At 41.4% G+C, this 23,122-nt stretch overlaps 1 protein-coding gene across 11 annotated transcripts in view; it reads left to right on the top strand.

Annotated features, from left to right (window-relative positions):
- Positions 1 to 23,122, top strand: part of LOC118386393 (muscleblind-like protein 2a) — a 36,679-nt gene extending 13,557 nt beyond the window's left edge. For 4 of the 11 annotated variants that reach the window (XM_052522965.1, XM_052522963.1, XM_052522966.1 and 1 more), the window contains 8 exons: positions 10,117 to 10,281; positions 10,616 to 10,840; positions 11,704 to 11,958; positions 15,738 to 15,791; positions 16,219 to 16,372; positions 18,754 to 18,789; positions 20,301 to 20,395; positions 22,936 to 23,095. In XM_052522965.1, coding sequence (XP_052378925.1) covers positions 10,117 to 10,281; positions 10,616 to 10,840; positions 11,704 to 11,958; positions 15,738 to 15,791; positions 16,219 to 16,372; positions 18,754 to 18,789; positions 20,301 to 20,395; positions 22,936 to 22,950 — 999 coding nt within the window. In that variant the 3' untranslated portion in view covers positions 22,951 to 23,095. Of the gene's footprint in view, positions 1 to 10,116; positions 10,282 to 10,615; positions 10,841 to 11,703; positions 11,959 to 15,737; positions 15,792 to 16,218; positions 16,373 to 18,753; positions 18,790 to 20,260; positions 20,396 to 22,935 lie in introns of all 11 variants that reach the window. The other 7 variants (XR_008140179.1, XR_008140180.1, XM_052522968.1 and 4 more) reach the window with 7 other exon arrangements.

Genomic DNA, 23,122 nt, shown 5'->3' on the forward strand with positions numbered 1-23,122 from the left:
AAATCAGCAAGTGAGAAAGGCATGGCTTCTCATGCCTCAGATAAGAGGCAGGCAACCCCCTGGAATTGTAGTAGGGGGAAAACCAGTTTTTTATTTAGATGTTTGCTCATTTATATAAAAAAACAGAGATACCTCAGACCCTTTGCTATCAGACACAAAATATAGCTCTGGTGCTTTCTGTTTCCATTGATCATCCTTGAGATGTTTCTGCAACTTGATTGGAGTCCACCTTTTGTAAATTCAATTGATTGGACGTGATTTGGAAAGGAATACATAAGGTCCCACAGTTGGCATGTCAGAGCAAATACCAAGACATGAGGTCGAAGGACACAGATCTTGGGAAGGGTACCAAAAAAATTATGCAGCATTGAAGGTCCCCAACAACACAGTGGCCTCCATCATTCTTAAATGGAAGAAGTTTGGAACCACCAAGACGTTTCCTAGAGCTGTCTGCCCTGCCAGGGCAACTGAGCAATCGGGGGAGAAGGGCCTTGGTCTGGGAGGTGACCAAGAACCAGATGGTCACTCTGACAGAGCTCCAGAGTTCCTCTGTAGAGATGGGATAATCTTCCATGCAGAACACCATCTCTGCAGCACTCCACCAATTAGGTCTTTATGGTAGAGTGGCCAGATGGAAGCCACTCCTCAGTAAAAGGCACATGACAGCCCACTTGGAGTTTGCCAAAAGGCACCTAAAGGCTCTGATCATGAGAAACAAGATTCTCTGATCTGATGAAACTAAGATTGTACTCTTTGGACTGGCTTCGGGACAAGTCTCTAAATGTCCTTGAGTCCTTGAGTGGCCCAGCCAGAGCCCGGACTTGAACCCCATCGAACTTCTCTGGAGAGACCTGAAAATAGCTGTGCTGCAACACTCCTCATCCAACCAGACAGAGCTTGAGAGGACCTGCCAAAAAGATTGGGAGATACAGGTGTGGCAAGCTTGTAGTGTCATACCCAATAACACTCTAGGCTGTAATCACTGCAAAAGTGCTTCAACAAAGTACTGAGTAAAGGGTCTGAATACTTATGTAAATGTGATTTCATATTTTTATTTTGACATGTATTAAAATGTCTAAAAACCTGTTTTTGCTTTTGTCATTATGGGGAATTGTGTGTAGATTGAGGAAAAAGTATGTCATCCAATTTTAAAATAAGGCTGTAACTAAATGTGGAAAAAGAGAAGGGGTCTGAATATTTTCGGAAAGTATTCGTACCATTGCCATTTTCACATTTTGTTCGGTTACAGCCTTATTCTAAAATGTATTGAATTATAATTTTTCCTCATCAGTCTACATACAATACCCTAAAATGACAATGCAAAAACAGGTTTTTAGAAATGTTTGCAAATTTATTTAAAAAATGTACAGCACCAGTCAAGAGTTTGGACACACCTACTCATTCAAGGGTTTTTCTTGTAGAATAGTCGTGAAGATGTCAAAACTAGGAAATAACACATGTTGAATCATGCAGTAACCAAAAAGGTGTTAAACAAATCATAATATATTTTATATATGAGATTCTTCAAAGCAGCCACCCTTTGTCTTGATGGTAGCTTTGCACACTCTTGGCATTCTCTCAACCAGCTTCATGAGATAGTCACATGGAATGCATTCCAATTAACAGGTATGCCTTGTAAAATGTTCATTTGTGTAATTTCCTTCCTTCTTAATGCGTTTGAGTTAGTCAATTGTGTTGTGACAAGGCAGGGGGTATTCATAAGATTTGGCCAAGTCCGTATTATGGCAAGAACAGCTCAAATAAGCAGTGAAACGACAGTCATCATTACTTTAAGACATGAAGGTCAGTCAACCAGGAACATTTCAAGGACTTTGACATTTTGTTCAAGTGCAGTCGTAAACACCATCAAGCGCTATGATGAAACTGGCTGTCATGAGGACAGCCACAGGGAAAGGAAGACCCAGAATTACCTCTGCTGCAGAGGATACGTTCATAAGAGTTACCAGCCTCAGAAATAGAAGCCCAAATAAATGCTTCATAGAGTTCAAGTAACAGACACATGTCAACATCACCTGTTCAGAGGAGACTGTGTGAATCAGGCCTTCATGGTCAAATTGCTGCAAAGAAACTTCTACTAAAGGACACCAATAAGAAGAAGAATTTTGCTTGGGCCAAGAAACACGAGCTATGGACATTAGACCGCTGGAAATCTGTCTTTGGTCTGATGAGTCCACATTTGTAATGTTTGTTCCAACCGCCGTGTCTTTGAGATGCAGAGTAGGTGAACAGATGATCGCATGTGTAGTTCCCACCTTGAAGCATGGAGGAGGTGTGATGGTGTGGGGGTGCTTTTCTGGTGACACTGTCTGATTTATTTAGAATTCAGGGCACACTTAACTAGCATGGCTACCACAGTATTCTGCAGCGATACACCATCCCATCTGGTTTGTGCTTAGTTCCACTATCATTTGTTTTTCAACAGGACAATGACCCAACACACCTCCAGGCTGTGGAAAGGCTATTTGACCAAGAAGGAGAGTGACAGATTGCTACATCAGATGACCTGGCCTCCACAATCCCCGACCTCAACCCAATTGAGATGGTTTGGGATGAGTTGGACCGGAGAGTGAAGGAAAAACAGTCATCAAGTGCTCCGCTTATATGGGAACTCCTTCAAGACGGTTGGAAAAGCATTCCAGGTGAAGCTGCTTGAGAGAATGCCAAGAGTGTGCAAAGCTGTCATCAAGGCAAAAGGTGGCTGTTTTGAAGAGTCTAAAATCTGAAATATATTTTGATTTGTTTAACACTTTTTTGGTTACTACACGATTCCATATGTGTTATTTCATAGTTTTGATATCTTCACTATTATTCTACAACTAAGAAAATGGTACAACTAAAGAAGAACCCTTGATTGAGTAGGTGTTTTCAAACTTTTGACCGGTACTGTAAGTATTCAGACCCTTTGCTATGAGACTCGAAATTGAGCTCAGGTACATCCTGTTTCCATTGATCATCCTTGAGATGTTTCTACAACTTGTCCACGCACTTTTGTGTATATATAGTGTATGATGATGAGCTTATTGTGAAACTAGTTGCTCCAGTTGATGCAAAAGCAGTGAGTAGTAAACATTTCATTCAGTTGGATGGATGCTTAAGTCGTTGTGCCTTGCCTAGGTTAGCTTAGCCTACGGGTTAGCTTAGCCTACAGGTTAGCTTAGCCTACAGGTTAGCTTAGCATACAGGTTAGCTTAACCTACAAGTTAGCTTAGCCTTCAGATCTTTCAGCCTACGCAAGCCTATTAGGTTGTACATGTGTTATTACCAGCTATAAACTGGGTGGTTTCAGCCCTGAATGTGATTGGCTGACAGCCGGGGTATAAACATTTATTTTTACTGCTGTAATTACGTTGGTAACAAGTTTATAATAGCAATAAGGCACCTCGGGGGTTTGTGGTACAGTGCCTTGCGAAAGTATTCGGCCCCCTTGAACTTTGCGACCTTTTGCCACATTTCAGGCTTCAAACATAAAGATATAAAACTATTTTTTTGTGAAGAATCAACAACAAGTGGGACACAATCATGAAGTGGAACGACATTTATTGGATATTTCAAACTTTTTTAACAAATCAAAAACTGAAAAATTGGGCGTGCAAAATTATTCAGCCCCCTTAAGTTAATACTTTGTAGCGCCACCTTTTGCTGCGATTACAGCTGTAAGTCGCTTGGGGTATGTCTTTATCAATTTTGCACATCGAGAGACTGACATTTTTTTCCCATTCCTCCTTGCAAAACAGCTCGAGCTCAGTGAGGTTGGATGGAGAGCATTTTTGAACAGCAGTTTTCAGTTCTTTCCACAGATTCTCGATTGGATTCAGGTCTGGACTTTGACTTGGCCATTCTAGCACCCGGATATGTTTATTTTTGAACCATTCCATTGTAGATTTTGCTTTATGTTTTGGATCATGATTGTGTGATTGTGATGATTGTGTCCCACTTGTTGATTCTTCACAAAAAAATACAGTTTTATATCTTTATGTTTGAAGCCTGAAATGTGGCAAAAGGTCGCAAAGTTCAAGGGGGCCGAATACTTTCGCAAGGCACTGTATATGGCCAATATACCATGGCCAAGGGCTGTGTCCAGGCACTCCGCGTTGCGTTGGGCATAATGACAGCCCTTAGCTGTGGTATATTAGCCATATACCACACCCCCTCGGGCCTTATTGCTTAACTATAGCACTCTGAAAATTTAAAATGTAGGTCATGCTTTCCTCAACTACTGTGTAGGTCACTACAGTTACCTTCCAACACAACAGGATGTAGCCTAAGCTAAACCCTGCCATCTGACCAACAGAATGGAGTCCTTTACTGTTTCTGTATCATTGTACTGACAGCTGTGAAGTGTGAACTGAATCTAGGCCTAATTTTCTCCTGACACATTTGGGGGGGATGAGATTAGAAGACTTTAGGTGGTTTAAACTAGGCTGACACCAGAATGACTGACTATTCTTTTGCTGGAATGTGATGAGAAACGCCAATTTTTATTCTGTGCTGGGCATGGGACTAAAGCTGAAAGCCTTATTACATGTCTCTGCTCAGAATCACTTTTAATCCCCATTAACCTACATCCCAACCAGCACTGAGGAGCAAATATTAATTGTGTATTTTGTGCAGGCTGCTCCTTCAGCTTTTCTGGTCTTGTTTTATTGCATGGTGTTTAACATTCAGTGTGTGGGTGGGGTGGCCAGCGCAGTACAGCACACTGTTATACTGAGATTAGTCTGATTTGTCTGCTCCACGTCTGCTGCCTTGCTAGTGAAAATGTATGTACAGAGCTGCCACCAGATACAGTACATCACAAAAATGGCTCTTGTGTTTCATGGGCTTGTACTTTTAGCGCCTGGTAGATCATATATTGTGAAGCCTGTTTTAAGATGTGGTGGGTTTACGCCAAGGGAAAAATAAAACCTTCTCTGTTACTCTGAGTTATATCTCCTCCAAATAGCCTAGCAATTGTGGAAGTCAGGTATTCGCCTCATACTCTGTAATCTGAGACAATGTGTGATATGACAAATTGATAATCAATCTGTAAATTGATCACTGAACATCTGCCCCATATTGAAAGTGACTTTCTTTGACATTAGGATAGATGAAACATAATTTAATTTTAATCTCAGAATTCTACATTATTAAAAGCCAGTGTAGCCTAAATCCTGTTCTGTCAATACAAGATTTTTAACGTTTGTTCTAGAACAGCAGTGCACTGAGGGCTAGCCAAGGACACCAGAGGGGTGGACCAGGGGTTGACAGAGTCCACTTGTGAAAGGGAAGGGAACTCCACCAATCCTTAACATTTCACACTAGGAACAAAACTGTCACAGAAAACAAGCAGGCGAAAGATGTAATGGAGCCGAGGACAGACTGAGAGAAGGACTACTTTACAGAGAAGGACTACTTTACAGAGAAGGACTACTTTACAGAGACGGACTGAGTGAAGGACTACTTTACAGAGACGGACTGAGTGAAGGACTACTTTACAGAGACGGACTGAGTGAAGGACTACTTTACAGAGACGGACTGAGTGAAGGACTACTTTACAGAGACGGACTGAGTGAAGGACTACTTTACAGAGACGGACTGAGTGAAGGACTGCTTTACAGAGACGGACTGAGAAGGACTGCTTTACAGAGACGGACTGACTTTACAGAGACGGACTGAGTGAAGGACTACTTTACAGAGACGGACTGAGTGAAGGACTACTTTACAGAGACGGACTGAGTGAAGGACTGCTTTACAGAGACGGACTGAGAGAAGGACTACTTTACAGAGACGGACTGAGTGAAGGACTACTTTACAGAGACGGACTGAGTGAAGGACTACTTTACAGAGACGGACTGAGTGAAGGACTGCTTTACAGAGACGGACTGAGTGAAGGACTACTTTACAGAGACGGACTGAGTGAAGGACTACTTTACAGAGACGGACTGAGTGAAGGACTACTTTACAGAGACTGACTGAATGAAGGACTACTTTACAGAGACGGACTGAGTGAAGGACTGCTTTACAGAGACGGACTGAGTGAAGGACTGCTTTACAGAGACGGACTGAGAGAAGGCTTGCTTTACAGAGACGGACTGGGAGAAGGCTTGCTTTACAGAGACGGACTGAGAGAAGGACTGCTTTACAGAGACTGACTGAGTGAAGGACTTCTTTACAGAGACTGACTGAGAGAAGGACTACTTTACAGAGACGGACTGAGTGAAGGACTGCTTTACAGAGACGGACTGAGTGAAGGACTACTTTACAGAGACGGACTGAGTGAAGGACTACTTTACAGAGACGGACTGAGTGAAGGACTTCTTTACAGAGACTGACTGAGAGAAGGACTACTTTACAGAGACGGACTGAGTGAAGGACTACTTTACAGAGACGGACTGAGTGAAGGACTACTTTACAGAGAGATACAGTACATTCGTTTTTTCACCCCTAAGACCATGCTGTGCCCCCATAAGACTGTACGCTCCCTTTTAATGTGTTGAGGACCAGTAAATATGTAAGCAGAAGAGCTGAAAGGTAATGGATTGTACAGATGAAAATATTATTGTATTAAGATAATGGCATTAAACCCAGAATGACCCCAGACATTTACAGTACCTCATCTATACCTGTTTTATGCTCACTCAATTTATATAAATCTATAGGCTCGTACTGTATCCGCACATTTTGCTTGGGTCTCCCAGAGACCTTTCGTGCTGCTAATGTCGTTATCATTGGTTATTTATCCACTCCTGGCCTAAGCACTGCATATTGATTTGACATTTCATCTCAACTTGAATAATGTACACTGAGTGTATAAAACATAAAGAACACCTGCTCTTTCCATGACACAATCTGACCAAGTGAATGCTATGATCCCTTATTGGTGTGACTTTTTCACACTAGGTTTTTCATGCTCAACAGTTTCCTGTGTGTGTGTGTGTGTGTGTGTGTGTGTGTGTGTGTGTGTGTGTGTGTGTGTGTGTGTGTGTGTGTGTGTGTGTGTGTGTGTGTGTGTGTGTGTGTGTCTGTGTCAAGAATGGTCCTCCACCCAAAGGACATCCAGCCATCTTACCACATCTGTGGGAAGCATTGGAGTCAACATGCATCCCTGTTGGACACTTTCGTCACGTTGTAGAGTCCATTCCCCAACAAATTGAGGCTGTTATGAGGGTAAAATGGGGGGTGCAACTCACTATTAGGAAGGTGTTCTTAATGTTTTGTACACCCAGTGTGTATTCACGTCAATATGTGACCTGTTTCAGGAAGCTAGGCATATGTTGCATGTCACTACTTCACAGGAGAGGCATTTGAACGGCTTTATTCTTTTTTGCAAAAATGCGTTTCATGTGAACTTTCATGTGCCTTGGTAACAAACTTGTGTTCCATCTGTAAATACAAATAAAATGGTTAAATTAAGAGCCTAGTTGGTTTAGCCACGGAAAAGGCAGGATCCTTCCCACTAGCCATGATTGGCTGATATAATGGATGGGCTGGACATGCCAGGGGATGAGTTTAGATTGGTCTGACATGTAGCATGTTTCTGTCTATAATGTCAGCTGCTCAATATATGTTGATAGTCCTTCTTACTGCAGCTGTTTTGAAAGATATAACTTTAGCCATCGAGAACCACAAAAGTTTTGCTTCTTTTCTCAACAACATTGATGCCCTGAATTTAGCAGGCGCTATAGACAGATCAGTTGGAAAAAGTTGTGATGGGCTACTTTCTGCACACGCCACGGTCAATGTGCACCGTCGGTCAAACTAGATGTACACTACTGTTCAAAAGTTTGGGGACATTTAGAAATGTCCTTGTTATTGAAAGATCATACTTTTTTTTGTCCATTTAAAATAACATCAAATTGATCTCTAAACAGTTTAGACATTGTTAATGTAAATTACTATTGTAGCTGGAAACGACAGATTTTTTTTTTTTAAATGGAATATCTAAATAGGCATACAGAGACCCATTTATCAGCAACCATCACTCCTGTGTTCCAATAGTATGTTGTGTAGGTTAATCCAAGTTTATCATAAAAAGGCTATTTGATCATTAGAATACCCATTTGCAATTTTGTTAGCACAGCTAAAAAGATGTTGTTCTGATTAAAGAAGCAATCAAACAGGCCTTTAGACTAGTTGAGTATCTGGAGCATCAGCATTTGTTGGTTTGATTACAGACTCAAAATGGCCAGAAACAAAGCACTTTCTTCTGAAACTAGTCAGTCTATTCTTGTCCTGAGAATTTAAGGCTATTCCATGTGAGAAATTGCCAAGAAACGAAAGATCTCGAACAACACTGTGTACTACTTGGTTCACAGAACAGTGCAAACCGTCTCTAACCAGAATAGAAAGAGGAGTGGGAGGCCCCGGTGCACAACTGAGCAAGAACAAGTACATTAGAATGTCTAGTTTGAGAAACAAGTTCTCAATTGGCAGCTTCATTAAATAGTACCCGCAAAACACCAGTCTCAACATCAACAGTGAAGAGGCGACTCCGGGATGCTTGATCTTTTATTTTTATTGACCAGTCTGAGATATGGCTTTTTCTTTGCAACTCTGGAGCAGTGGCTTCTTCCTTGCTGAGCAGCCTTTCAGGTTATGTCGATATAGGACTTGTTTTACTGTGGATATAGATACTTTTGTACCTGTTTCCTCCAGCATCTTTACAATGTCCTTTGCTGCTGTTTTGGGATTGATTTGCATTTTTCGCACCAAAGTACGTTCATCTCTAGGAGACAGAACGCGTCTCCTTCCTGAGCTGTATGATGGCTGCGTGGTCCCATGGTGTTTATACTTACATACTTTTGTTTGTACAGATGTGAGTGGTACCTTCAGGCGTTTGGAAATTGCTCCCAAGTTTGAACCAGACTTGTGGCGATGTACCATTTTTTTTTATCTCAGGTCTTGACTGATTTCTTTTGATTTTCCCATGATGTGTATGTAAACTTCTGACCCACTGGAATTGTGATCCAGTGAATTATAAGTGAAATAATCTGTCTGTAAACAATTGTTGGAAAAAGTTATTGTCATGCACAAAGTAGATGTCCTGTAGACTGTCAGTGTCCATGCTAGCTGGGCTAACAACAAATGTAGAATTACTGATGCTAGCATTGGATGTGCTCGTGGAAGCAGAACAACTTGTGTGGTCGACGGGTGCAGGTGTGGTACTGCTGGTAGTAGCTGTACTACCAGTAGAGCTGGTATGTGTCTATGGACGCGGGCCTTACTTTCTTTTTACCATTTATCAATTTTCGAGCAAACGGAATGTGCAGCAGCTACGTTTGGCAACATACGGACCTTTATTGGAATTCCCGAGAGAGAGTAACGGTTAATGTGATTGGATGTTAATTATTTGACTAGGCTACCTGTATTTGACATTGTGTTTTTTCTTTTTACTGAACACTAGATGGTTACATTTTTATTTTGGGCAGTGAAACAAGGCTTCTCAGGCGAGGGGGAAAAAAACTCACCCAAATGTATAGCCCCGTTGGAAAATATAAATGGACTGTTTGACAATGTGATTTAAAAAAATAAATAATAATAAAACATTTGAATCACATTGTTATTTGCTGTACCACTGACGGCATTTGCGCGTACCCCAGTTTGGGAATACCTGCTCTACAGGCATCCATCTCTTGTGTGCATTTGTCTTGGGGCGCAGTGTGCTCCTCTGTGAATCATACTGCCTCTGCAACAACAATAGTATCAGCCAAACTACCATACTATCTGTCCCCACAGAAAAGCATTTCAAGTGTGAAGGTGTGATTCTGTGTCACTGTGATTGAGTTTCCTGATATTGCATTAGTGTCCTGTCCTCTGAGCTGAATGGTCTTGGTTTGTTAGGGGCGTGGGCTACTGCATCGTCAGGACATGATTTGAGGCTCAACATGAATCTTTCATGAATGGTCTTTTGTGTCTTGGTTTAATGGATGTCTTTTGTCGCTTTCCATGGTTGTCAATGAATTATAGTGACCCTGTCCAGTAATGATGCTTCACTTTTTGTAAAATAAATATGTATATTATATTTATAAAGCTCTAGGCTCATAGGCTTAGGCCTACGTTTAAGGGTTTTTATCTAGTCTAATAGTTATCTTTCTTTTGTTCTTACTCTTATTCCAGGGTCGTTGTTCAAGAGAAAACTGTAAGTACCTTCATCCACCTTCTCATTTAAAAACCCAGCTAGAGATTAACGGACGCAACAACCTCATCCAGCAGAAGACGGCAGCAGCCATGCTGGCCCAGCAGATGCACTTCATGATCCCAGGCACGAGCATGCAGCCTGTAGTAAGTACAGTACATATTATAAACTGGGTGGTTTGAGCCCTGAATGCTGATTGGCTGACAGCTGTGGTATATCAGGCCGTAACCCACGGGTTTATAATAGCAATAAGGCACCTCGGGGGTTGGTGATATATGGCCAATATACCACGGCTAAAGGCTGTATCCAGGCACTCCGCGTTGCGTTGTGCGTAAAAACAGCCTTTAGTCATGGTATATTGGCCATATACCACACCTCCTCGTGCCTTATTGCTTAATTATACACAATCCCAAAACTCAGATCCTTCATTTCAGATGTATAGTAGTGTCTGTACTGACTGCTGTCCCTTCTCTTTTACAGCCTGCGTTCAATGTCACCCAGGGGCTTGGTACGAGCCCAGGTCTCAGCTACTCTCCTTACCTTACACCCATGACCTCCATGAGCCATGGGATGAGCCTGATACCCACAGAGCTGCTCCCCAACACCCCAGTCATGGTCCCTGGAAGCCCCCCGGTCACACTCCAGAGCTCAAACTCGTCCTCCTCTTCCCCCTCACAGAAGCTATTGCGCATCGACAAACTGGAGGTATCAAATCACCTTCACACAAACAAGAACAAGGCCTTATCATTGTCTGAGATATGCTGTATTAATACACTGAATATACAACACATTGAGAACACCTTCCTAATATTGAGTTGCAGCCCCCCCTTTTTCCCCTCAGAACACCCTCAATTTGTCAGGGCATGGACTCTACAAGGTGTCAAAAGTGTTCCACAGGGATGCTGGATCTATTTTGCCTCCAATGCTTCCCACAGTTGTGTCAAGTTGGCTGGATGTTCGTTGGGTGGTGGTCCATTCTTTATACACACGGGCAACTGTTGAGCATGAAAAACCTTGCAGCATTATTCTTCAGAGACTAGATACATGTCTGTGTTGTGAGGGGTGAACATGGAGCCTGAGTTCTTACCACAACTGCATTAATGCGCTTCGCTTCACATGTCTTCACATCCCATGGCTTTATGTCCTTTGGGTGGTGAACCATTCTTGATACACAGGAAACTGTTGAGTGTGGAAAACCCAGCAGGGGTGCAGTTCTTGACACAAACCGGTGCGCCTGGCACCTACTTCCATACCCTGTTCAATGGCATTTAAATATTTTGTCTTGCCCATTCACTCTCTAAATGGCACACAAACACAATCCATGTGTCAAATCCTTCTTTAACCTGTTTCCTCCACTCCATCTACACTGATACGAAGTGGATTTAACGAGTGACATCAATAATGGATCATAGCTTTCATATGGATTCACCTTGTCAGTCTATGTCATGGAAAGAGCAGGTGTTCCTAATGTTTTGTACACACGGAATGCCTGTTGACTGTCAAACAGGGCACATTTCCAGGGTGCTATGACTTCATCAATCTCTTCCTGTGTGGTTGTCCTATTGTAGGTGTGTCGTGAGTTCCAGCGGGGGACCTGTGCGCGAGGCGAGACGGACTGCCGCTTCGCCCACCCCAGCGACAGCCCCATGATCGACACCAGTGACAACACGGTCACCGTCTGCATGGACTACATCAAGTCGCGCTGCTCCAGGGAGAAGTGCAAGTACTTCCACCCCCCTGCACACTTACAGGCCAAAATCAAATCCTCTCAACACCAGGTCAACCATACGGCTGTGGTAGCCCAGGCAGCAGCTGCAGCCATGGTAAGATGCTTCCCTCCAGACCCATGTGCAGCAGCATAGAACACACACCATTGGCCTATATAGCTACTATAATACTGTAGCATCCCTTCTGATTAAGGGCAACTTGTCCAATTCATTTTAAAATGCAACACATTCTACATTCACGTCAGTAGGCCTACTATCTTAATGCTATTCAATTACCCTTTGTTGGTTGATTAGCTAAACTTATTGAATGTGGAGCACTGCTTTATTTATAATAATAATAATAATTTAGTGGGTGCTTATATTTGTCCTATTTCACACATGTACAAGTGTGCATGTTTGAATTGGAAATGTGTTTTTTTGCTTAGCCCAACTCCCCCTGAGAGTGGGTCACAGCCAAGGTCTGCCATTATCAACGGCAACCCTGGAGCAGTTAGGGATAAGTGCTTTGCTCAAGGGCACATCTGCAGATTTTTCACCTTGTCAGCTCGGACATTTGAACTAGCGACCTTTCTGTTTCTAGACCAACGCCCTAACCGCTAGGCTACCAGCCACCCTATTTTAATATAGAATGTAGCTACATTATAGATTAAAGATTGTTACATCTAATATATGCTCTTAAGACTCAAAATGTAATTTGCCAAGTAAGTAGTAGTCCTCAATTGCTTTTAAACTGTCACATAGCATAAACATACATTTGTGTATCTCCTTGTGACGTTAACCTTTTACCTAGTTGTTTAACTAACCCTTACCTAACTGTTTAACTAATTCTAGGCATTACCTTGCTGTTTAACTTAATATAACCTTTACCTAGCTGGTTCACTAAACTTTACCTATCCGTTTAACTGAAGCTAGCCTTTACCTAGCTGTTTACCTAACCTTTACCTAGCTGTTTAACTAAACTTTATGTAGCTGTTTAACTAAATATAACCTTTACCTAGCTGGTTAGCTAAACTTTATGTAGCTGTTTAACTAAATATAACCTTTACCTAGCTGGTTAGCTAAACTTTATGTAGCTGTTTAACTAAATATAACATTTACCTAGCTGGTTAACTAACCTTTACCTAGCTGGTTAGCTAACCTTTATCTAGCTATTTAACTAAACTTTATGTAGCTGTTTAACTAAATATAACATTTACCTAGCTGGTTAACTAACCTTTACCTAGCTGGTTAGCTAACCTTTATCTAGCTATTTAACTAATGCTCGCCTGTACCTGTCTGTTTAACTAAAGTTATAATTTACCTAGCTGGTTAACTAACCTTTACCTAGTTGTTTTACTAACCTAGCTGATTAACTAACCTTTAGCTGAGTAACTAACCTTTACCTAGCTGTTTATCTAAAGATTAGCTTTGGCCGTCTCACTTTGCTTTCATGCTTTTTGAAAATCTGTGTTCAATTTGCCAGCTGCTGCAAAGTGAACCCTGTTTCTACAGTTACTGTCTTGTTTCATTGTGATCTATGTTCTGCTGTTGGTTTTGCCTTCATCTTAAACTTCCAAGAAGTTCCTTAGAATAAAGCCCTATCTGCTAAACATCCATAGTCAAATTCTCCAGCAGCAGCAGCATTTGAATAGCTGATTCAACATTACTCTCATGTACACAATGTACACATTTCACATAATGGCACATTCAGACTTCTATTTTGGCTGTTAAAAACAACAACATGCCTGGCCTTACATAGACTGTTCTGTATCCTCCATCCTAGCTCTGCTATTTTCTGTTCCTCCATATATTTTATCATCAGTTATCATCTGTTTTCATTTTTTGCATGGTCTCAGAATTACTTAAATACTGTTGTATTACAGCACAAGGATTACTAGAGTTGGTAAATGCTTTAGTACCTTGATACACTATATATACAAAAGTATGTGGACACCTTCAAATTAGTGGATTTGACTATTTCAACTACACCCTTTTGTTGACAGGTGTATAAAATCGAGCACAGAGCCATGCAATCTCAATAGACAAACATAGGCAGTAGATTGGCCTTACTAAAGAGCTCAGTGAATTTCAACAGGGCACCTTCATAGGATGCCACCTTTCCAACAAGTCAGACCGTTGCCCAGGTCAACTAAGTGCTGCTATTGTGAAGTGGAAGCTTCGAGGAGCAACAATGGCTCAGCTGTAAAGTGGTAGGCCACACACTCACTACCGAGGTCCAAGCTGCCTCTGGAAGCAACGTCAGCACAATAACTGTTCACCGGAAGCTTCCATGACTGGGTTTTCATGGCTGAGCAGCAACACACAAGCTTAAGATTACCATGCACAATGCCAAGCGTCGGCTGGAGTGGTGGAAAGCTTGCCGCCATTGGACTCTGAAACAGTGGAAATGTGTTTTCTGGAGTGATGAATCACTCTTCACCATCTGGTAGTCCGAGGGACGAATCAGGGTTTGGCGGATGCTAGGAGAACGCTTCCTGTCCCAATGCATAGTGCCAACTGTAAAGTTTGGTGGATGAGGAATAATGGTCTGGGGCTGTTTTTCATGGTTTGGGCTAGGCCCCTTAGTTCCAGTGAAGGGAAATCTTAACGCTACAGCATGCCATGGCATTCTCGACAATTCTGTCCTTCCAACTCTGTGTCAACAGTTTGGGGAAGGCCCTTTCCTTGTTCAGCATGACAATGGCCCTGTGCACAAAGCGAGGTCCATACAGAAATGGTTTGTCGAGATTGGTGTTTAAGAACTTGACTGGCCAGCACAGAGCCCTGACCTTAACCATATCAAACACCTTTGGGATGAATTGGAACGCCGACTGCGAGCTAGGCCTAATCGCGCAACATCAGTGCCAGATCTCACTAATGCTCTTGTGCTGAATGGAAGCAAGTATCCACAGCAGTGTTCCAACATGTAGTGGACAGCCTTTCCAGAGAGTGGAGGTTGTTATAGCAGCAAAGGGGGGACCAACTCCATATTAATATCCATGATTTTGAAATTAGATGTTCGACGAGTAGGTGTCCACATACTTTTGGTCATGTAGTGATACGTCTGTAATGCTGAGGAATTTTGTAGTGTAGTGAAGGTACAGTTTTTGGCTGAAACGATGAATGACCAATGTGTTTAATAAATTTAACAAAAAGTGCAAATTTGATACCTAATCTCACAATAAACAGAGCTCCACATTCTGTACATAAGTTATCATCAATTCAGTGGGTATATCATTCTCTCTGTTCCCTATTTAGTATGACATGTAAAACACTCAAGATGACATGAATCAGACCTAGCTCTCAGTAGAGAAAAAATTCACAGGTTAAAAAATTCACAGGTTAAAAAATTCACAGTCGCCTAGCTAATGCCAGTTAGCCTTTTACCTCTTGTCTCTATTTCAAATTTATGTGTATCATGTACAATCCTGGTATAGCAATTGTCTGTCAATTAATGCATTACTAGAACATTTATTTAGTAGCCTAAACTGTATATTCAATTTGATAATGATTTGATAATTATGAACATATTGTGATCTACTACTGTTTCTGTTTTCTACATTAGCAAATAACCTCAGTCCTAATGTCGTTGGAAAGTATTGTTGTAACTCTAAATTCTATTAGATTAAGATATTTAATGAGTATGGTAAATGCTTACATACTAATTCAGGAGTCAGTTGTATGTTTCCTTGAATCAGTTACATTTGTTTATTGTGCATGCCTATTGTTTTGTATGTGGTGGTAAACTGCATTCAGATTTTTTTTTTCTCCTTCTCACCTATCCACAATGCAATGCTGTCCCCATGACGCACCTCTGCTTGCTGTTACCTGTATGTTAATACGCTTGAATCCCATTGGCACACTGCCATCATGTGCTCGCTGTCTGCTATTAAAAGACTCAGTCGACTGCCAAAGCAATGAAGCGAACCTTCGAGGCAACTGTAGACCTGGTACTTTGACCTTTCACCTTTTGCTTTGCATGTAGCTATTAATTGTACTGTAGCAACTCACGTAATTTAATTTGTCATTTATGTTTTTATAACTTCTTAAAACTCCTCTAGTATGTGTACAGAATCATTCAACGTCAGTTATCTTTCAGTAATTTAATAGGTGTTAAATTAACAGTATGAAGTTTTAGCCATTCACTAATTTGATCATAAATACCTTTTTTATTTTGTGATGTAATAGTTGTATACAGTTTTGCTCAACCATTTGGCAATGATTGTAATATTATTTACATACAGTATAAAGCTCATAGCCAGTGATATTATTTACATACAGTATAAAGCTCATAGCCAGTGATATTATTTACATACATGAGAGCTACTGTTAAGTGTTTTATCTGTGTTGTGTTAACATGTTTTTTGTCCTCCGCAGGCATTCCCCTATGGCTGCCTGCAGCCCCTACCAAAGAGACCAGCACTGGAGAAGAACCACGGGGCCGGCTCCTTCTTCAACCCCAGTATGTTGCACTACCAGCAGGCTCTGGCCAATGCACAGCTCCAGCAGACAGCTGCGTTCTATCCCACAGGTATGATCCATGGCTCTACAGCCCAATTGTCTGAGTATAATCCATAGCTATTTTATTTAATCCAGCTATCTAAATATAATTCATGGTTCCACAGCCCAGCTCTCTAAATATAATTCATGGCTCCACAGCCCAGCTCTCTGAACATAATTAATGGCTCCACAGCCCAGCTGTCTGAGTATAATCCATGGTTCCACAGCCCTGCTGTCTGAGTATAATCCATGGTTCCACAGCCCAGCTGTCTGAGTATAATCCATGGTTCCACAGCTCTGCTGTCTGAGTATAATCAATGGTTCCACAGCCCTGCTGTCTGAGTATAATCCATGGTTCCACAGCCCAGCTGTCTGAGTATAATCCATGGTTCCACAGCCCTGCTGTCTGAGTATAATCCATGGTTCCACAGCCCTGCTGTCTGAGTATAATCCATGGTTCCACAGCCCTGCTGTATGAGTATAATCCATGGTTCCACAGCCCAGCTGTCTGAGTATAATCCATGGTTCCACAGCCCTGCTGTCTGAGTATAATCCATGGTTCCACAGCCCAGCTGTCTGAGTATAATCCATGGTTCCACAGCCCTGCTGTCTTGAGTATAATCCATGGTTCCACAGCCCAGCTGTATGAGTATAGTCCATGGTTCCACAGCCCAGCTGTCTGAGTATAATCCATGGTTCCACAGCCCTGCTGTCTGAGTATAATCCATGGTTCCACAGCCCAGCTGTATGAGTATAATCCATGGTTCCACAGCCCAGCTGTCTGAGTATAATCCATGGTTCCACAGCCCTGCTGTCTGAGTATAATCCATGGTTCCACAGCCCAGCTGTCTGAGTGTAATCCATGGTTCCACAGCCCTGCTGTCTGAGTATAATCCATGGTTCCACAGCCCTGCTGTCTGAGTATAATCCATGGTTCCACAGCCCTGCTGTCTGAGTATAATCCATGGTTCCACAACCCTGCTGTCTGAGTATAATCCATGGTTCCACAGCCCAGCTGTCTGAGTGTAATCCATGGTTCCACAGCCCTGCTGTCTGAGTATAATCCATGGTTCCACAACCCTGCTGTCTGAGTATAATCCATGGTTCCACAGCCCAGCTGTCTGAGTATAATCCATGGTTCCACAGCCCTGCTGTCTGAGTGTAATCCATGGTTCCACAGCCCTGCTGTCTGAGTATAATCCATGGTTCCACAGCCCAGCTGTCTGAGTATAATCCATGGTTCCACAGCCCTGCTGTCTGAGTGTAATCCATGGTTCCACAGCCCTGCTGTCTGAGTGTAATCCAAGGCTCCACAGCCCCACTGTCTGAGTATAATCCATGGTTCCACAACCCAACTCTCTAAATACAATCCATGGCTCCACTGTCCCTTTATGACTAATGAGGATTTTATAATTCCCTCCTCATTCCCCCCTGCTAATGTTTGGTGGTTATATCTGTTTAAGGTGGCTTACTGTGAGTCAGGTGTCCTTGTTTTTCTGCATTCCTAGCTGTGATGAAGTAATGCAACACCTTGTAATTTCAGCTGTTAATTTTTTTTTTGCAAATGATGCACATTCAATATCACTCACATACGTAATAGTTCAATGTCCTGGCAGTTAGATATATCAGTGCGTCCAGATGACATCATCCAGGTTGGTTGAAGGAGACCGGCTTTAATCAAATGTATCAAATTCAGGCCATTGGCCTACATTGTTGTGATACAGTAAGTACATGGCTAAGTAGAACCCTGTATTAATATGCCTTTATAAACTGGGTGGTTCGAGCCCTGAATGCTGATTTGGCTGACAGCCGTGGTATATCACGGGTATGACACAACATTTATTTTTACTTCTGTAATTTCATTGGTAACCGGTTTATAATAGCAATAAGGCACCTCGGGGGCTTGTGGTATATGACCACTCCACTTTGCGTCGTGCATAATAACAGTCCTTAGCCGTGGTATATTGGCCATATATACCACACCCCCTTGGGCCTTATTGCTTAATTATATCATGAGCTTAGCTCTTTCTCTCAACATGGCCTTCCTCCGACAGCCATAATCAACAGTAACAACCACTATGCACTCTTGTTAGATGCTTCATTGCGCTACTAAATTAACTACTGTACTGCCTGGCTGCCCTAGCACTGATTCCCATGTCAGTCGACAGGGGCTATTTTATTCTGCAAGTCTCATCTACACCCTACACTTAAACCCACACACTATACTTCTAACACGCATTGGTTGTCATGGGCTTGTATCTGTGTCTGCTCACCAAGCTAAAGAACCATTGGTTTCTCATTGAGGGCTTGTATTTGTTTTTTGAATGTGTTAAAGCATGCTGAAAACTAGCTAACCTGTTTTTCTCCCTCATTTTCCTCTACTCACTTCCTTCCCACTGCACAATCACACAGGGTCAGTGTTTTGCATGTCTCCTGCTACCGGCGTTGGTAGGTCCCTTGTTTCTTTTTTCTGATATCACCACTAATTAATGGAGAATATGGGTGGAATGGTTCTCTCTGTTGGTTTAAAATAGTTTCCTGTTATTTCAATATTCTCTTGGATAAATGTTCTCTGGGTCAGGGGGTAAGGGTGTTTTTATATACGTTAGGAACCAGTACATTTTTAAATCACCTGTGGGAAAGTGTATTTTTACAACACATTTCAGCATACATTTTTTTTCTCTGTTAGTCATGTCTTTGTCAAATCTCTGGCTTTTATTTTATACTCTTCGCCATCACTGATTGGCCTACTTTTTTTTTCTTATGATTATTTAGTTTATTTTGTTTTGTGTCTGTTGTTCTCTGCAGTGATAATCATTCCGTTGTAGATAATACAAGTATTGAAAATATGTGACATCAGTTACGAGCGCTGCTTGTTGATATTTCTAGTTCTTTACTACTCTGTGGATTAGGATCAGTTTGATCAGTTTCCCAGAGATTTTATTGGACATGTCTTGGTCTTTCCATATCAAATTGCTTTCCTCTATTTGTTTTAAAAGGGAACTTATTACTAACATAGCAGTGAAGATACCATCCTAATGATGATATATGATAAGCAAAACATAATTTTTCCATGTCCTAATTGGAAGCATTTAGTTTCATATTGTCTTCTCTGGGAGAACTATCTGACAAATTTCCTGAAATGTTACTTGAAGCAGCTTTCCTCCATTATTTCTCCCATGCTTTCATGCTTTGCACTGTGACTGCATAACCCTTTGCACTGTGACTGCATAACCCTTTGCACTGTGACTGCATAACCCTTTGCACTGTGACTGCATAACCCTTTGCACTGTGACTGCATAACCCTTTGCACTGTGACTGCGTAACCCTTTGCACTGTGACTGCGTAACCCTTTGCACTGTGACTGCGTAACCCTTTGCACTGTGACTGCGTAACCCTTTGCACTGTGACTGCGTAACCCTTTGCACTGTGACTGCGTAACCCTTTGCACTGTGACTGCGTAACCCTTTGCACTGTGACTGCGTAACCCTTTGCACTGTGATTGTATAACCCTTTGCACTGTGATTGCATGCCATCTGCTGGTCTAACCTAGGGATCCTGAGTGGCGCAGCGGTCTAAGGCACTACATCGCAGTGCTAGAGCCGTCACTACAGACCCGGGTTTCATCCCGGGCTGTATCACAACCGGCCGTGATCGGGAGTCCCAAAGGGCGGCGCACAATTGGCCCAGCGTCGTCCGGGTTAGGGGAGGGTTTGGCCGGGGTAGGCCGTCATTGTAAATAAGAATTTGTTCTTAACTGACTTGCCTAGTTAAATAGAATAAATATAAAAAAATTGTTAAATAACGTTTCCATTAAAATAAAAACCTAATGATGGCTTGCTGCTGATGTTGTTGTACTGTATTCACCGTGCGAAGAAGAAATAGACTAAATGTTGCTATGGTTACCATAATGCTCCAGCTACCTGTTCATTGCTTCCATGGTTCCCTTCCTGAAAAAGTACCCATGATGTACAGTGCTACGCCTGCTACTGTCTCTGCAGCAACTACTCCTGCCACAAGTGTTCCCTACGCAGCAACAGCACCAGCCAATCAGGTTTGCTCCTTTTTTTAAAGCTTTCTTTCATGAATCCCTTAGCTCTGAATAAGTGCTGGTCATGACATCATCAAGGCTCTCCTGCCTGTTGCCTTGCTTAATTAGCAAGCTTTACTAGAATTATTATACATGCTGTATTAAATATAGTAATGACAGAAAGCACTTAGAGAGCTCTCATCTGCAAATAGTAGTTAGTTGTGCTTTGCAGAACTTCCTTAATAGTTTTTTTAATTTAGTGACAATTTATTTTAATTTAATTCAGGTGTTACTATAATTCTGTCAAGAGAGAGAAAAAAAATAAGCTATAGATAAGCTTATGGGTTGAACCAGCCTAAATTAGCCCCTCAGACTAAAGAGACCAATTGAATCAATTAAAGCTTAGAATTTGCTGTTATTATCACAAGAAGGACTTTGTGTGTGTGTGTGTGTGTGTGTGTGTGTGTGTGTGTGTGTGTGTGTGTGTGTGTGTGTGTGTGTGTGTTTGAGGGCTGGGCGTTATGGACAAAATATCAGATCACTGTATTTAAAAAAAAAAAGTTGGACTGTATTTGATGGTAATTTTATGTTTTTGAATAATAAAAGTTGTTAAATTGCTTCATGAATAGTGCGTGACCCTATGGTGGCAACACATAAATTCTTAAGTGATTTGAATGGGTTTTCCGCCATTCTGATTGTTTGATATAGTTCAATTCAACTACATTCAAAAACAATTTTTGACATTTTCATGAATTTCTGCATTTCTTGTGTTCATTTGAGAACACATTTCCACACAATGGGCTAGACGATATGGGCAAACAATTTAGGCCTTATTTTTAACCAAATGTTGCAATTGCGATTTTACTTGTGATTTAGAGCAAAACATTTGGGTGAACTGTTGAAATCATGGAAATAGAATGATTATTCTAATTCTGTAGTTAGAATATAATAGTGGGCACTTTGAATACAGTGTTCTTTGACATGACAATTAATTAAAACGCCAGGGAGGAGTTATTGTGACAGGGTAGGAACCAACGTGTTGGTCAGTGTTTCCTAGGGGACCCTATAATATTTGGTTACATATTGAATGCATTATCTTAGCTACTTCATGTTGCGAACATATTCATTCTTCCTCTTTGATTTAGAAGATACTGTTGCACAAACAACATGCTGATTTAGGTGTACACCATCACCGGTATTATCAGGCTAACAAGATTTAGGCCCAACTAGTTGTTTGAAGATGTAAGAAACACAAACTAATAGTGTAGTTATAGAATGATGGGGGATTTTATATTTATATTAAGAAGCAAAGTGAAAACAGCCTTGATGTGGTTTAGTGGATGCTATACCCACTTATTTTGCAGTGGGCATTGCGTATACGGCAGGGTAGCCTAGTGGTTAGCGCATTGGATTAGTAACCGAAAGGTTGCAAGTTCATATCCCGAGCTGTCGTTTTGCTCCTGAACAGGCAGTTAACCCACTGTTCCTAGGCTGTCATTGAAAATAAGAATTTGTTCTTAACTGACTTGCCTAGTTAAATAAAGGATAAATAAAAAATACTCCTTAATCCCCACTGATACGTATCAAAGTAGTGTAATGGAGGTATATGATGTATAAATACATTTAGCAAACTCAATCTCATGTGCTAGAGAAACACTGCTAATCAAACAGTAGTGCTAGGTGCCTGCACACTTCAATTAAAGGGGAACTACTCTCAGCAATCAACATTTCTTTGATTTTTTTTCTTTTCTTTCCTTCCAGACCTCAAAAGTGGTCTCCTGATGTGGTTTGAGCATTGTATGGACTTGGAATATACCATTTTGTTGTTTAAAAAAGAAATAGAAAAAATAAAAAGGTCTGACTTTGAGAACCAAAATCTGAAAAAATTGGGTAAAAATCTGGTTCGAATCCAGGCTGCATCACATCCGGCTGTGATTGGGAGTCCCATAGGGCGGCGCACAATTGGGCCAGAGTCATCCGGGTTTGCCCGGTGTAGGCCGTCATTGTAAATAAGAGTTTTTTGTTCTTTAACTGACTTGCCTGGTTAAATAAAATAAATATTCCAAAAAATCTCTAGCTAGGCTATTTAAAATAAAAAATAAACTTTCTCTGATTTCAATTAGTTTTTGTTGAGATTTGCAACATTTTAGTTTGCGCTGTTGTTGTCGATTTTGTTATTTTCAATGTTATTACAATAACCTGGGTATGTAGACTCCTGCCTCAGCTCTGAATCTGATCTGAAAGATGTCTTAACTCAACTGAATTATGTTTGTTTTACATACATGATTTAAATGTATATCTTACCCATGGTTTTCTTTGTTTTTCGTCAGCATTGTTTGATTATACTGGTCACAGTTTTTCGCTACTGTTCTACTTCTGCAGATAAGAACCCTTTTCTTTCATCATTTCCTACCATGAATCTTGTACAGAGCTGCATCAGTACTGTTTTTGTCTTCCAAAAAACTCACTGGCACTGTTACTTGGACCTAAGGGCAATCAGTCATGTTGATTGTGAATGCCACCAATTGAGTAACATGATGTCTCAATCTCTGCTCCTAAAACAGATCATCCTCAAGTAACTAACAGGAAAGGAACAGAGTGTCAAGACGCTGCCCTTAGAGGTCCCAAACAGCCCGTCTGTAAATACTACATTTTCTCCACAAGAGAACTACAGCAACCTGCATGCTGAGAAGAAGATTAGAGGCAATGTGTAACATTGAGCTATGGTAAAATATATATATATATATATAT

Source organism: Oncorhynchus keta, chromosome 7 (genome assembly GCF_023373465.1).
Source record: "Oncorhynchus keta strain PuntledgeMale-10-30-2019 chromosome 7, Oket_V2, whole genome shotgun sequence".
Taxonomy (NCBI): Eukaryota; Metazoa; Chordata; class Actinopteri; order Salmoniformes; family Salmonidae; genus Oncorhynchus; species Oncorhynchus keta.